The sequence below is a fragment of the Sander lucioperca genome, chromosome 14 (assembly GCF_008315115.2).
Source record: "Sander lucioperca isolate FBNREF2018 chromosome 14, SLUC_FBN_1.2, whole genome shotgun sequence".
In the NCBI taxonomy this organism is placed as follows: Eukaryota; Metazoa; Chordata; class Actinopteri; order Perciformes; family Percidae; genus Sander; species Sander lucioperca.
Window position 1 is genome coordinate 12,438,402 of NC_050186.1, and position 16,198 is coordinate 12,454,599.

Below are 16,198 nucleotides of genomic sequence, written 5' to 3' on the forward strand. Positions count from 1 at the left end.
ACAGAGCGTGCTCAAATCTGGTGTCTCAGGGAGTCTAGCTGCTCTGCTAGTGTGCAGATGATATAAATAGATTGATTAAACAGTTAATATTGGCGACAGTGGGGCAAACTGCAAAGCTAGCATCTAAATATAAATATATATATATATAAATAAATAAATAAATAAATAAATATATATATATATATATATATATATATATATATATATATAAAATCTTATATTTATATATATCTCTATATATATATATATATATATATATATATATATATATATATATATATATATATGTATATATATATATATATATATGTGTATACAAAATACATATATATATATATTTCCATATGTATATATAAATATAAAAATCTAATATATATAAATTAAGATTTTTTTTTTTAAATTAATTTCTGTGGGTCATCATGATTAGGTAACAGGAAGTACATCAAATAAGGGCGAAACAACAACAATGGAAAAAAAAAAAATTCAGAATTTTATCAAACTTTCATCTCTAATAATAATAATAATTTATACTTTATTAATCCCGCAAGAGGAAATTCCAGTGTTTTCACTCTGTTGTTATTACACACAGGCCTGAATTACACACACATGCTCAGTACCTATACATGCACTAATGGAGTGCCTTGCTCAAGAGCACCTTGGCAGTGCCCAGGTGAACTGGCACCTCTCCTGCTACCAGTCCACCACTGTACTTTGGTCCATATGGGGACTTGAACCAGCAACCTACTGACTGAGCTACTGCCACCCCACACTACTACATACTATGACTACATCAATACTTATTATTGATTATACCGACCCACCTCCCTTCCCCCCAACCCCATAATAATGCGATAATGTTGAATATCGCGGTAAATAAACAAATATTGAAGTGTACTCAGTTCTGCTGCTTTCAGTATTCTGCTAAAATACATCAGATTGCTTGTTGAATATAAAACAAATAAAAGGAAATAATTTCAAACAAACAAATTGAATATTGAAGTGAATATAAAAGGCAGCACTAAAAAAAGTGAGTTAATTTTAAAGTGCAGTTTTCTGCTGATATTTTCTTTCAACTTACACAAAAATCTCTGAGTGTCTATCGCGATGTGTATTTTGCGCCAGTTGAAAATGTTATGACGATATATTGTGCAGCACTAATATATATTGTGATATAATGCATTTTACTGGAAAATCATTTGTGTTTTCGTGAACGGGGACCAGACAGGTAGAGCTGTCCTCGATTCAAATTCAGATCTGTAAAACTTAAGTTTCTCCGCAAAGAATCGTGCAAAAGCTCCACATTAAGTCTTGTGTTTTCCAAAATGTCAAACTATTCCGTAAATCTTCTTGTATTTGATTTATTTTGCGGCGTCCCTAGGTTTGTAAAAGACTTGGGTGCTCGTATTTGGCAGAGGGTTAAAGGGCCCCTCCCTTTAAGAAAATGTTGTTTTTCAATAAAAAAACAAAATGCAATTTCATTTTCAAATCGTTGTCCAAAACATTGGAAAAGCTAGAGCAGATATTAAAATAAATAACACTCAAAAAGCTTACGACAAAACTTGCTAAAGAAGCCCACTGGGGACCAACTACATTCATTAGATCCTCTGAGAAAAGTCATTTAGTGAAGTTTGATGCTCATATTGATTTTACATTTATTCGGCTAAGGTTGTGCTCAAAATGGCTCGGGTGCTGCCGCTAGGCTTTAGAATGGTTGGGAAAACACTGGTTTGACTCCCTTTTTCATGGTTGTGGCTAGAAGGGATACAGCTACGGCTGGAAGTTACGCAAAATCTAATATAATAATATAATTTAAATACCTTCACCCAGGAAACCCGTGCTTGTTCCTCAGGAGTGCTTTTTATTTTTTTTATTTATTTATTTTTTATTAATTTTTGCGGGCATTTTTAGGCCTTTTTTGACAGGACAGCTGAAGAAATGAAAGGGGAGAGAGAGGGGGAATGACATGCAGCAAAGGGCCGCAGGTCGGAGTCCAACCTGTGGCTGCTGCGTTGAGGAGTAAACCTCTATATATGGGCGCCCGCTCTACCAACTGAGCTATCCGGGCGCCCCTCAGTAGTGTTTTAATCCAAACACACAATCTCCCCTGTTCCTGTATCTCTTCAGCTGTTCTAAATAAAGGAGAAATCCCCCAAAAAATATCTTAAAAACAAATTGACAAAACGTCGGGAAAAGTGACAAAAGATTTGGGGGGAAAAAATCGACAAAAATGTCTGGAAAAGTGAAAATAAACTTGGAAAAAAATCAACAAAGTATTAAGAAGTATTAATTTCAAATTTTGACCTAGAAAAACAAAACGTTGCATGGTCGACAGGAAGACATCAGAACGGTTGACCATTGGCGCCATATTTTCTCAGCTTAACGCCATAAATGTATCCCTTCTAGCCACAACCCTTTCCCAAATAATTACTGCAAAAAACAACCCAATGCAACTCTGTATTTTGAAATCTACCAGGCTTTGGAGTTGTGAAGCTGGACCTAAAGACTAAATCACAAAGCGGAGTGGTGAGGACACTTTTCTCTTTTTACCTGTTGTCATTTAATAGATGCTTTCTGCCTAGTGCGTCTCCCTGCCTTCCCCCTTATCCTGCCATCGCACTGGCAAACATGCTGCACTATCTAACCAACACCTCCAAAATAAGACTCCAGTCTGCACATCTTTGTCCCTGATCTCCTGCACCCTGTTGGAACCTGGAGCGGGAAGATTTCCAGGTTCCCAGGTTCCCAGGAACAGTGCTGCTGCAGATCTGCTTGGCTGAACTTGTTTGTGCTCTGTTCTGAAGAAAACATGACAAACCTGTGTGTTTGTTTTGTGGCCTGTCTGCCTCCCTCTCTCTCTCCCTCTCTTTCTCTCTCTCTCTCTTCTAACCGCTGCTCTGTCTCCATGCTGCTGCCTTCTGTACCGGACTGCTCGCGCTCTAATGTAGATGGTAAGATTGGTGCCAGAGCTGACAGCTGTTTATTCATACACTGACCACCACCATCCATGTTTATTTCTCTCTTCTTTTTTTTTTTGTCTTTGTGATAATCACTCATACAGCATGAATATCAATGTGGTTTTATAACAATTATTTGATCTCTACGTTCTGTCACGTCACTCTCAATTAGATCTAGCTTGTAGAGTCTTTGAGTCTGTCTAATTGCCTCATTTTTATGTCAATTAATTGTCTTGATTAATGAATTCATCATTTGGTCTATAAAATGTCCGTGAATAGAAAAAAACTAAAAGCAAGGTAACACTTTAAACAGCTTGTTTTGTCTAACAAACAGTCGTGAAGCCCTCCCAGCAGGCCTAAATTGCCACCCAACAGGCTTAAGCCACTAGGAATTATTTTTTAATGTACTTTCTAAACTACTATTACAGTCCGTTGGAAACTTTTTTCGAATCTCCAGTTAGCTTTTAGCACTGACCTAATCTAGGGCCCTATGGAATCTGTCTCATAGCGTTTAGTAAATTATCAATTTCATCATTACTTCAATGATTTTGTTATCACAGAAACGACTGGGCTCTAGATTAATGCTGCCGTCAGTCTGGGACTGGCCCCAGCCGGGCTTAACAACTTTTCTGGGTTGATAAACTTGGACAACAAGTGAAAGGTTTTACTCTACTTTTGTAACGGTGTCCAAGCTTTTTAAAACAGGTGACATAATGTTGTTATCTGTCGCTGAACGATTAGATAGATAGATAGATTGATATTGCACCTTCCTACGATCCTGTTAAATAAAGTAATACAAAATAAATGAAAGATCCACTGAAAATAGGACATTTCTGGAAACAATCTGTGATATGTAACATTATTTCAGCATTTCTCTTATGAAAAAACAGTAAATATAATAATGAAAAGAGGAATACTTGATGATATTTGATTAATACTTGAAATGATTAATCATTCAGCCCTACTGTCGTCATCACATGTTTCCTTAGTTACTCCCAAATATAGCTGGACTGGCATTTCATTCATTGAGTTGGATTTAGATTTACTGAGCTACAGGTTGGGCTGTCGTCATTTTTCTTTAGGGCTGCAACTAACGATTATTTTCATCGTCCACTAATCTGTCGATTATTATTTTTTCGATGAGTTGTTTGGTTTATAAAATGTCAGAAAATGGTGAAACATGGATCATTGTTTCCCTAAATCCCAAGATGACGTCCTCAAATGTCTTGTTATGTCCACAACTCAAAAGATATTCAGTTTACTGTCACAGAGGAGAGAAGAAACTAGAAGATATTCACGTTTAAGAAGCTGGAATCAGAGAAATTGTGACTTTGTTTTTCATTAAAAAAAAACCCACTCAAACCTGAATATCATTATAGTTGATGACATTTAAGAAGTTAAGTTATCATGTGTAAATTAATGTTGTGTAAAACAAAAAGTATCTAAATCTGCCTCAAATTGAGAATTGTACATGCTCTCTGTCATATTAATGTTCATGTTGTTCTGTCCATCACACGTGTTACTAATGTCTTGCATGGGTTAATGTCTGCTCGTCTGTCAGCTGTATCGTCTTATGTGTTAACTCATATTCTTTCATTTATGTCTGTACGATTTCATAATTATTAAGTTTTGTCTCATCTTTACGGTCTCTCTCTATATTTTGCGAATGCTTTGGATATTTACGATATAATCTGTCCTCCTGTGGTTATTTTGTGTCTGATTGACTTTTGGTCAGATGTGGAAAGTAACAAATTACTCGCGTTACTGTAATTGAGTCGTTTTTTTGTGTACTTTTAGTTTTAAAGTAGTTTTTTAAAATGTGTAATTTTACGCTGTTAAAAAAAAAAGTAAGTAAAGTAACTTTTACTCTGAGTACATTTTTAATGAACTACTTTTCACTTTGACTTGAGTAGATTTTTATACCGGTACTTTTACTTGTACTTAAGTAAAAGTGAATCAAAGTAATCAAACTTTTACTTAAAGCGCTAGTGTTTTTGTGCGCTAGTGTTTTTACCACACCTGTTGTGGTAAAGCTCTTTTCTTTACGGTGCTGTATTGCCCGCTGTAGATTACTGAGTTAGCGTTACCGGGAGGTCGTATAGTCACGATGAATGTTTTGCTCCGACAGAAAATCATTCATTTACAATAAGAGAATAAGTTACAGATGCATTGTTGCATTTCCAGTGTTGCATACGGTAACTTAGCCTACTTTGGATGTCTCGTGAGATAAACTGGGGTATCACTGTCACTGTGTCACGAGCCAAAGCATTAATCCTTGCGTTGTCCTCGGGTCAAATTTGACCCATTTTCAAAAAGTCTCTATATCAGAAATTTGGGTTTTCTTTCAACCAAATTGTCAAAAAAAAAAAAATAACGCTCCTCACAGTTAAAATAAATGATCACTTCACTACTTTCATTGAATATGGGTTTTTTATTAAATTTCATAGTATTTGGGGGGGGAAAAAACGATAAAAGAACGTTGAAAAAAGTGACAAAAATGTCGGAAAAAGATTCAAAAACCTGGGGGAAAAAAACAACAAAAATGTCAAAAAGCGCAGAAAGAATCGACAAAAAAATTGGAAAAAGTGACAAAAACAACGAAAAAGACGACCAAAATGTTGAAAAAAAAGTTTGTATTTTAAATTTTGACCCAGAAAAACAAAGTTTCCCGGTCTACGGAAAGACAACACAAGGGTTAAGAGGTTGTTGTAGCAACCAACGTAATTATAACTTAGATTAATATAGCACATTTCATGAAACCCACGGACGCTTTACACAAGTACAGGGGGACAAGGGAGAAGAGAATAGACGGCCAACACAAACACGGACTAAAAGGAAATAAAACGTTGGCGCTAAATGGAAGGGGACGTAATTTAATGTCGACTACTGACGTACAACCACATGGCCCAATCTGAAGTTATTTTATGAATGAAATGACATATTACATACCTCAGGGTCAATTCAGTGTCGGTTTGAATAATTTACAATCCCGTAATTGTCTCCATCTGTTAAAGCCTGACGTTATCGTTGTCTTTCACTTTCCCTTTTATCTTTTAGTTGTTCTTCATTTAATTTCCTTCTTTCCTGTGATGGTCCTGCCCCAGTATCAGCCATAACCACAGCAGATAACTTCTAAAATAACATTAAAATACAATTAGGCCTATATAAAGAAATCTCCTGCTACCTTTTACCTGGCTGGATACGCTAACACAGGCTTTTCCGGTGTTGCAAAGAAATCTGTGACCCGTCAGAATGTGTGCTCTGCAGCGTCGTCTACCTGCCGCAAATCATTCCGTGACTTCACGGAAAAAAATCGGACCCGGGCAGATGATTTACTAAAAACTATATAAAACTAGCATTCTTTTCACTGTTAAGATCATCAGATGGAACATTACACAGTTTTAGAAATGTGTTAAAAGTTACATATATTTACTTTTAGTAGAATATTTTTTGTACTCTTTCCACCTCTGCTTCTGGAACACTAATGATTGACGTCCTCTCCTGTCAGGAGTTCAACACATCTGGCTCCAGTAACACAGACACAGGGAAGGCCGCCGGCAGCCTGGAGACCAAGTACAAGATGAAGGAGCTGGGCCTGAGCTTCAACCAGAAGTGGAACACGGATAACACGCTGGCTACCGAGGTCACTGTGGAGGACCAGGTACGCTCCAGCAACATTACGTCCTCACACGGTTCTGCAAACTGATAAAATAGCATTGTTTGAGTCTTACACTGGTTTGTGGTTACTTTACCCACAGCTGACTCAAGGACTGAAGGTCGCCTTGGATACGTCTTTTGTACCAAACACAGGGTGAGACTACATTTATTTGCACGAACATTACGTAATAAGTATAAACTGTGGGTCAGGCCTGGTAAAAACCATTGACTGTATAATATTAATAGACAGAGTATGTGTGACGTCACCCATTGGTTTATGGAGATCTGCTATGAGTCGTCGAGTTTGCCGTTACGGGCGCAGCCATCCTGGTTGCGGATGTGACAATTTGAGACGAGAGGGAGGAGCCATACTCCCTCATACGCCCGACTGTTGGGCGGTATCTGACTGTGACGTTAGCTGAGAGTCGGCAACGCTGCTTACACTCTACGTTACGTTACACACTTTCACTGGCAATCTGGATGCAACTGCTGCTGAAAGCTAGCATACATAATTCGAGGTGAGATTTAGCTTTGCTAGGTTTTAAATATATCGTCGTCCCATAGTTACAGCACATATAAGACAGGCCGCAAACTGTCAACCACATCATAGCCACGCCCTAAAACACCCCGCTTTATCGTTGATTTTAAAATCAACGAGACCACAATTCAAAAAATGAACATCCTTCTGTGTTGCAGAAGACTTGAAACTAGCGATTGAGACCATGAACTCATTATGAAAATGTTTACTGAGGTAATAAATCAAGTGAGAAGTGGGTCACTTTCTCATAGACTTCTACAGAAACCGAACTCCTTTTGCAACCGCACGTGTCGCCCCCTGCTGGAGTTCAGATAGAAAGCAGGTTTAAGGCACTTCTGCATTTACAGCACTTCGCCGAACAGGATGCTCTGTCCATTAATATTAACAGTCTATGGTAAAAACTCATGTTTCTGTTCTTTTGGTCAATAACTAGCTGCTGTTTTCACATTGGAGAATTAGATTCTTCTTTTTTTTTTTTTTACCTAATTTGAAAATGTTCACAAATATATGGTTTTATGTTTTATAACAAATGCTTGGTAATGACCTAAAACAGCTGCTCTCTGTAGATTTTATAAAACATGAGGAGGAAATAGTGCATTTGTTGGGGAATATTTTCAGCGCGTGGTGACTAGGGAGTATTTGGGGCAGACTGAGATACTTTGACTGTTGGTTTTGGTCTTTTCTTTGGCTTTTGGTGACGATAAGAAACATTTGAATTGGGCTCTAACTAACGATTATTTTTAAAGTCAATTCATCTGTCAATTAATTTCTCGATGACGTCCTCAAATGTCTTGTTTTGTCCACAACTCAAAGACATTCAGTTTACTGTCACAACAGGAGAGAAGAAACTAGAACATATTCACATTTAACAAGCTGACATCAGAGAATTTTGACTTTTTTTTTCATAAAAAAATAACTCAAACTGAATATCATTATAGTTGATGACTAATCTATTCATCTTCACAGCTCTACATTAGAGCAATGAATATTAGAGATGAACTAACAAACTCTATGAATCTATTTTTCAGTAAGAAGAGCGGGAAGCTGAAGACGGCCTACAAGCGCGACTTTGTGAACCTGGGCTGTGACGTTGACTTTGAGGGTCCCATCATCCACGCCGCTGCCGTGTTGGGCTACGAGGGCTGGCTGGCCGGCTACCAGATGGCCTTCGACACGGCCAAGTCCAAACTGGCCCAGAACAACTTTGCCCTAGGATACAGGGCAGGGGACTTCCAGCTGCACACCAATGTGTGAGTGCTCCTGTGGTTTTAAAACGCATCAAATTCAGTCTACTCGTCACGGGGAGTCTACTGTGGCTCTGCAGGGAGCTGTGAAAAGTCTGGAACAATAAGACCTTTTTCACGGCAGACATGTTGACATGTCATAGTAGGAAAAGCACAGGTGTATTCAAATACCATTAATGATGGCTGCATTCCACTTAGGAGAGGCCCTGGTATTGTGCATGCTGACTCACTGAAATAGCTCACTGGGACAGTTATACCCCGTTTACACGTACACGGTTATTTTGAAAAACGGAGACATTTCTCTTCGTTTAAGCCCTTCGTTTACACGCAAACGGAGAATTCACCTCTGAAAACGATTCTTTCTAAAATCTCCGGCCAGAGTGGAGATTTTGGAAAACTTCATTTGCACATTTGCATGTAAACTGAGACAAACGGAGGTTTAGGCAGCCGAGAGAGAGAAAGAGGAAGTGATTCGTCACTGTTGTTGCTATTTTCGGGATTCTGATTGGCTAACGTGGGCTTGAGCTTCTCGTTACACTGCCACCTATAGATTTGGCGTGCTCTTGACGGCATTGACGGCATATATACACGGGTTCGTGTAAACGAACACTTTTCTGAAAACTGACACGTGTGCACGATGTTATTTTTGAAAACGGAGAGGGTGAAATGTCCGTTTATGAAAATAGCCGGCCTCGTGTAAACGTAGCCTTGATGGAATTGAACCATCGTTAAGGTTATCAATTTCAGCTGTGCTTTTCCTACTATGACAAGTCCAAATGTCTGCTGTGAAAAAGGTCCATAAGACTTTTTATTTCAGCTTGGGATGGGAGAAATCTATTTTTTTTTTGCAGAAAGCATGCATGACAAACATTTTTTCTAGTCAGTAAAGGTTAGGGCTGGGCAATATGGAGAAAATCAGATATTGCGATATTCTTGTCCAATGTCGATATTGTGGCGATATTATAGGGTTGACAATTGGTGCTTTAACAAAATATCTTCACAGTGAGATTTAAGATATGTAATCTTCAGTAATGTAGATATAATGTCTGGGTAAAAAATAATAGAACAGCTAGAGCAGTGTGGTAACACAGAAAAAAATCACTTTACTGTAATGCAGCCTTTAAAACCAGGAAAAGACAACACTTTTTGTCAGCCATTTACGATATAACTATTTCTAAAATCTAAGACGATATCTAGTCTCATATCACGATAGATATATATATATATATAATATCGATATATTGCCCAGCTCTAGTAAAGGGTCTGCAGGATTTAGTCCTAAATCAGTGGAGGGACATCAGGGTTTTCCCTGCCGTTCTACGGCTTAAGCCCTATTCACACAGGATGAGTATAGTCATCTGTAATCATCGCGGAGGTTGTCTGTGATCTTAATCCCATAATGTGTCCTGTCTGTACTTTGTCAAATAAAAATGCCTATTGCATATTACCGACCATATTTCGCCAAACACAGAGGTTGTGTGATAATATTAGTCCTGTGTGAATCGGCATCCTTGGGATTCAGGGTTTTATCGGCTGCGTTGGCGATTTTATAAAGGAAAGTCTTGACATTGCCTTGACATCATAGGTGGGGGATGATGTCAGTGAATTTGAGTAAAACACAGACTTTAGCCCTATTGGCGCAGGACTAGTATTACCTGCGTCTTCGTCCGAGGGCTGGCGGTGATGCTGTGTAGGTGCTGCTGCGGCGGGGGGAGGGGATGCGCATCTGGCAGCCCAAAAAGATACAAAACCTCAACCCAAGTGCGGTGCGGAGGCCTCGCCCTGGCCGTCCTCTGCGCGCCTCGGGGTAGCCAGCTCTCGGGGTACAGATATGTCAGTAAGTTCGAGTAAAATCACAGGCTTAGCTTATCCCGTGCGAATGCGCCACACGAAACTCAGATGTGGGGAGGAGGGGGTCATTTTTTAAATCACACTAAGTCCCCAGATGATACTAATCCTGTGCAAAAGGGCTTTAGCTTATCCCGTGTAAACACGCCGCACGCAACACAGATGTTGGGGGTCATTTCGAAATCACAACTTCAGCACAGGCTCACTAACTTAAGGTGGACTGGCTTTAACCCTCATGCTGTCCTCGGGTCAAATTTGACCCATTTAAAAAAAAAAAAAAAAACATTTAATCAAATGCTGTCAGCTAGTGTAATTATTTTGGACCCACAATGCATTGCGATATACAGCTAAACTTTGTAAAATGTCAGAACAAGAAGTAACTGTAAAATGGTACTGTAGAAACTACAGCAATTTGTTACAGCGCAGAAATATGGGACGTCGAAATAAAAATGTTGGAAAAAGCGGCAAAAACAACGCTAAAAACGTCAAAAACACTGGAAGAAAACGTCAGAAAAAGCTATACTTTTTTTTTCTTTTTTAATACGCAACTTAAAGTACAACAAAAGAGATTTTTTCACGGTCAACGGGAAGACAACAGACAGGGTTAAGGTGAATCAGCTATTCTCGTTTCAGTGACAAACGGCTCTTCAAAGTTTGCTTTAGTGATCTTTCCCTCGCTGCGGCCGACAACCACTGAGCTTCGATGGGCGCCTGGGTAGCTCGGCTGGTAGAGCGCGCGCCCATATACAGAGGTTTACTCCTCGACGCAGCAGCCGCGGGTTCAACTCCAACCTGCGGCCCTTCCCCCCTCTCTCTCTCTCTCCCCTTTCATGTCTTCAGCTGTAAAATAAAGGCCTAAAATGCCCCAAAAATAATCTTAAAAAAAACCCCACTGAGCTTCGATGACGTCACCAAATATGCAAATCAAGCGTATGACGTCATCTGCCCGGGGAGGACCCTGATAAATCTGTGTGCGTGAACACCTCTTGGTCTCCTCTGTCTCAGCAACGACGGGACCGAGTTCGGCGGCTCCATCTACCAGAAGGTGAACGACGAGCTGGAGACGGCGGTCACTCTGGCCTGGACCGCCGGCAGCAACAACACTCGCTTCGGCATCGCCGCCAAATACAAGCTGGATAAAGACACCTCTCTGTCTGTGAGTGCCTGTTTACCGCTCTGTTGTAAAGGCAAGTGCTCCAAAGAAAACAATAGTGCTGTTTGTTTCATGTCCTGTCACGTTTCTCCCCGCAGGCCAAAGTGAACAATGCCAGTCTGATCGGAGTCGGCTACACCCAGAGCCTTCGGCCAGGTAGGCTCCCCTTCACCGCAAATCATCCAAATACAACCTGGAGTCCTCCTCAATGGGGCACTTTTGAGGAGTATTTCCATGTTATCCTACTTTATACTTGTACTCCACTACATATTTATGTACTTTGTACTCCACTACATTTGTCTGACAGCTTTAGTTACTTTTCAGATGACAGTGTTTCCTCCCCTTCCTGTCCAGTGAAAACCTCGTATCTCCAGATGTGTTGATGTTGAATGTTTGTGATAAACTGAAGGATGAAGTCTTCCTTTATGTGTTGAGAACATTATATAAAGTCTTTAAAAAGCCTCTTTGGTTCAGATGGAAAATGCATCGTAAGACTATGTTCACACTTGGCGTCTTTTTCGACAAGAAAAAGTTGACTACAGCGCTTTAGTAGTAAAAAAAGAAAAAAAAAAAAAAGCTGGCAGCGTGTTGATTCCAAAAAGCAGCCGAGAGCATCTTTTGTTGCTATAACAACAGCTACAGTACCCTAGAGCGCTATGTGGAGCGGTGCTAACGTTAGATAAAACAAAGGTGAGTTCCCTGTACAGCAGGGGTGTCAAACTCGTTTCGCTAAGGGCCACGCTGGAAAAAGAGAATCGCACCAAGGGCCAGACATGTAGAGTTTATTGACGTGCTTTTCTTTCATCGAAAAAGTCAAATATCTTTGACTCAATTATTGCATGTCTCATATAGTCTTCTCACTTACAGTTTGGTCCACATAAAGCCCTGAAAAAGTCAGCAAAAAAGTTCCAAAGCCATCCTAGAATTTAGCAAATCGAGCAAAACAATGATTACATTTTCTAAGCAGGCTACCAGACAGCTGACTCACAACAAGCTCTTTCACAGCCGGAATATGCAAACTATCTGGTTCTGTGGGAATTTCTGAGACTCAAAGTTGACAAATTTGCCAAATTCTGCTTTGAGTGTTGCGTAATTGCAAGTTGAAAAACAGTTTCCCATGTTTTTGGTTTGGCGCACAACCAGGTGGGCCAAAATGTATTGTGAACCTAAATCGATATGCGGGCCGGATCAGAATGTGCGAGGGGACGGATTTGGCCCGCGGGCCTTGAGTTTGACACGTGTGCTGTACAGGGAGCACCCGGTCATATCATATAACTGGCTGTGCTCAGACTCTGATTTTTTTTTTGCTTGTTGTTATGGAAACGACAGGTCTGGCTACTCCGCTTGTCATTGGTCAGAAAAGCTTTTCAACTTCAAAAAGACGCCCTGAGCTGCAGAAAAACCCCGGCGGTGGCGTTTAAAAAAGCACTCTGCACTTTTTTGAAAACACTGTTTACTCCATATATGATTATAATGTAAAACAGACGCTGGCAGCTTCAAGAAAGACGCCAAATGTGAACATTGCCTCACAAAGCTGAAAACAGGGCTGTTTTTCTGACACCATGAAAACTTTTTTGAAGATACGTGGTTCCAACATACCATGATCTTATAGAATATGATGCATCGCTGTAGATTATAAACTACCCTCCTTTTACTTTAAGTACTTAAACTACATTTTACCGAAACATACTTTTAAGTCAACTTTTTTTTTATACAGTACTTGTACTGAAGTATTTTCACAGTGAGGTATTAGTACTTTTACTGAACTAAAGGATCTCAATACTTCTTCCACCACTGCAGATATCATACATGAAACAAAGTAGTTTGCATCTGCAATCAAACACCAGCTACATATCCGAACACATTTTCTTCCTTGATGGGAAAATTCAACAAATCACACTACCTACAAAGATCAAAAACGTAGTTCTTATGTTGTGATGGAGTTATTTTTGGAATTCTTTTGTGCATACAGCTTTAGATTTTTCCAAAAGAAAGTTTAACTGTCCTAGCCCTACTTAGTACTTCGACCAATATGACTGTCAAACAGGTCTTAAGGCTCTGACACACCAAGCCGATAATCGGCCGTTGGACAGTCTGGCGAGGTCGGTGACTCGAGTCTGTTCGGTGTGTTCCGTGTCGTCGTCCATTGGAGGAGCCGTCGGCCTTCATTTTGGCCGACCTGACTCGCTACGTCGGAGGGCGGGCAGTCGGACTCAATGACCAATCTGATTGGTGGAGTGCTAACCCGGAAATGACGAGCGGGATGAGCGTGACTAAGCCTCTCAAAATCTGACGAAAATCTTTTAAACTGACCTTTGTCGATCTGAAATGAAGACAGATTCAGCAACTGCACGGCCTATTTCTCTCTTAAAATGTTTTCAGAAACACGTTTCGGTGAACTATCTTCGTAAAATATGAGATCGTATTCCGAACGAGGCCGCCATTATGCCCGGTTGAAAATCCGGGACCCATGTGACTCGTTCGTCCAATCAGCTGCCGGTTTTCTTTTTTTTGGGCGACAATACAGATTAGCGCCGCCTGCTGTTATGGAGTCGTATTACGTCTCGCGCACGCGCAGAACATACGCTCAAGTCAGCGTGACTTCGGTGTGTTCTGAGGCACTTTTTTGACCAACTCAGGGAGCTGACTGATCAGTCCGACTGCCTTTTCTGCCAACGGTCGGCAGTCGGGTTGGTGTGTCAGGGGCTTTAAACCGATGTATATTTGGTATTAAAAAGGTTTTATGAAGTCTTACATTTGGCTACGTTGCGTCTCTGCAGGTGTGAAGGTCACCCTCTCAGCCCTGATCGACGGGAAGAACTTCAACGCCGGCGGACACAAAGTCGGGATGGGCTTCGAGCTGGAGGCATAAAGGAGGAGAGAACAAAGAAAAGAAAAGACCCAAACCACATCCCAACACACTCCTCTGCGCCCCCCATGTGTCTTCTCTCTGGACCCCCTCCCTCACACTTCCTCCCCCTGTTCACACATTTCATGAGCATTTCTGACAGTAATAGTCGAGCCTCAGCATCACCCTCTGAGAGGAGCCGTGAGGTTGTTGATCCTAAAACTGACGGCGGCGCATAGTGGTGGATTATTACCGGGTTTTATGGTCCTTGGAATGAAACTATTTATTTCCCCGTAGGTGTTTGGATGAAGTAGTCGTTGGTGTAAATGTGTAGCCTCTGTATTCAGTTGTTCCTGCCTTCATTAAAAGCATGTAAGGATGAAAACGTGCAGATGCAGAGCTAAAAGCTTGTTTTCTTGGTTAAAAAAAAAAAAAATAGGAGTTTTCTCTTTTGTTATTTATCAGTTTGAGCACTTTTGGCTGTATTGTTGCAATCTTTGGACTATTGAATCCATATAAATGTTCTGTTACAGCCCATCTCGTGAACATATGACTGGAATATCGAGGTGGGTTTTAAGTTGAGAGGTAAAGACTGAATGAAGGATAATTTAAACAGCTTTACGGGGACAACGAAAGATGCTCCTGAATGATCTTTTAATCCTTCGTGACTTTCGGTAGGTGAAATCAATGTGGTGGAATCTTCTGGTAGCGTGCGTAGTTAGTTTGCATTTCTACAATATTGTTTTCATCTATCTGTCTCGGCACAGCAGTCACAAAGAAAAGGGAGGATATTTTTGCATCTCTTGTAGGAATCTCAGCTGTTCAGTGGCTCAGGCGTCTTCACTTGATGGCCAGATGTTTGCTCATGTTGCTCGGGGGACTGCACTGTCAGTGCTCTCTTTGTCGAAAACAACCTACACTCCTCAGATATCTACATACAATACAGTTTGTCCTCCGAGTGTCTCCGGTCAAAACACTTCATAGGAATATATAAAAGGGTCTTGTGTCTGACTATCTTATTTCTTTTCTTTTTTCTCCCCCGGTAATCATACATCAAAATGTAGTTGTTTTTTCAATCTCATCGTGTCGTCATGATTATAAATCTCATTTTTCTTTGCCACTTAGACACAGTACCTCATTTTTTTTTTCCAATGTCAATTAAGGGAATTCTAATAATAAAGAAAATTAAAAACATTGCCTGAAAGTTGTTGTGATTCTTCTCTTCATCCAAATATGGTAGAAACAGTACTCCACTTAACAAGCCTTTTCTGGAGCTTTAACCACATCTCACGTCTTCCTTTGCTCAGTTGTCATCGCTTCTCCAACAAACTCCATCTGCTGAGAGAGACTGACATAAAGTTGTAAGCGATGGTTAAAAAAACCAAACAACTACCACCTGGACCCTGAGTTAAAGCTCTGGTAGCCGTTTTAATTTTGGCATCATTGGGCAAAAAATTCCAAAGAAATCTTTCGACGTGTTGTAATTCAAGTATTAGCATTGACAGTAGAAGAAATGGACAGACTTCGACAGAGACCATTATATTTATATATATTATTATTATATTATTATATATATAATGGACCAACAGATCCTGTGTCTCTGGACGGAGACCAGTGAAGGCCATTAGAAGCACTTTTCCGGTGATGGCTGAGCGTTACTGAGCAGCCTCCAACTGAGAGAGACGACGTAGATGTGACGTGAGCAACCTGTCTGAAAGTTGGAAGTCTTCTGGTAGCTGTGCCAAGAGAAATCTCAATCATTCCCAATCTAGCAGAGACGGAGAGCGTAGGTATATGTAAGGAGATAACATAGGCACAGGCTAATTATTGATCACTAAAATGATAGTTAACATTAGTAATTAAACTTAAACAGCTAATGGAAGTCCAAACTGCCTGCGAGCTTCTCCTGTACTATACGGTAATTCCTCTACTGTGCGACAGTAAGTCTCGTGGTTA

General features: G+C 40.2%; 1 protein-coding gene across 4 annotated transcripts in view; it reads left to right on the forward strand.

The window, feature by feature from the left end:
* Positions 1-14,673, forward strand: part of zgc:56235 (uncharacterized protein LOC393186 homolog) — a 20,308-nt gene extending 5,635 nt beyond the window's left edge. For 2 of the 4 annotated variants that reach the window (XM_031301230.2, XM_031301229.2), the window contains 8 exons: positions 2,474-2,523; positions 2,946-2,948; positions 6,463-6,615; positions 6,713-6,765; positions 8,178-8,399; positions 11,247-11,397; positions 11,493-11,550; positions 14,175-14,673. In XM_031301230.2, coding sequence (XP_031157090.1) covers positions 2,474-2,523; positions 2,946-2,948; positions 6,463-6,615; positions 6,713-6,765; positions 8,178-8,399; positions 11,247-11,397; positions 11,493-11,550; positions 14,175-14,266 — 782 coding nt within the window. In that variant the 3' untranslated portion in view covers positions 14,267-14,673. The remainder of the gene's footprint in view (positions 1-2,473; positions 2,524-2,945; positions 2,949-6,462; positions 6,616-6,712; positions 6,766-8,177; positions 8,400-11,246; positions 11,398-11,492; positions 11,551-14,174) is intronic. The other 2 variants (XM_035991611.1, XM_031301231.2) reach the window with 1 other exon arrangement.
* Positions 14,674-16,198: the final 1,525 nt, after the last annotated feature.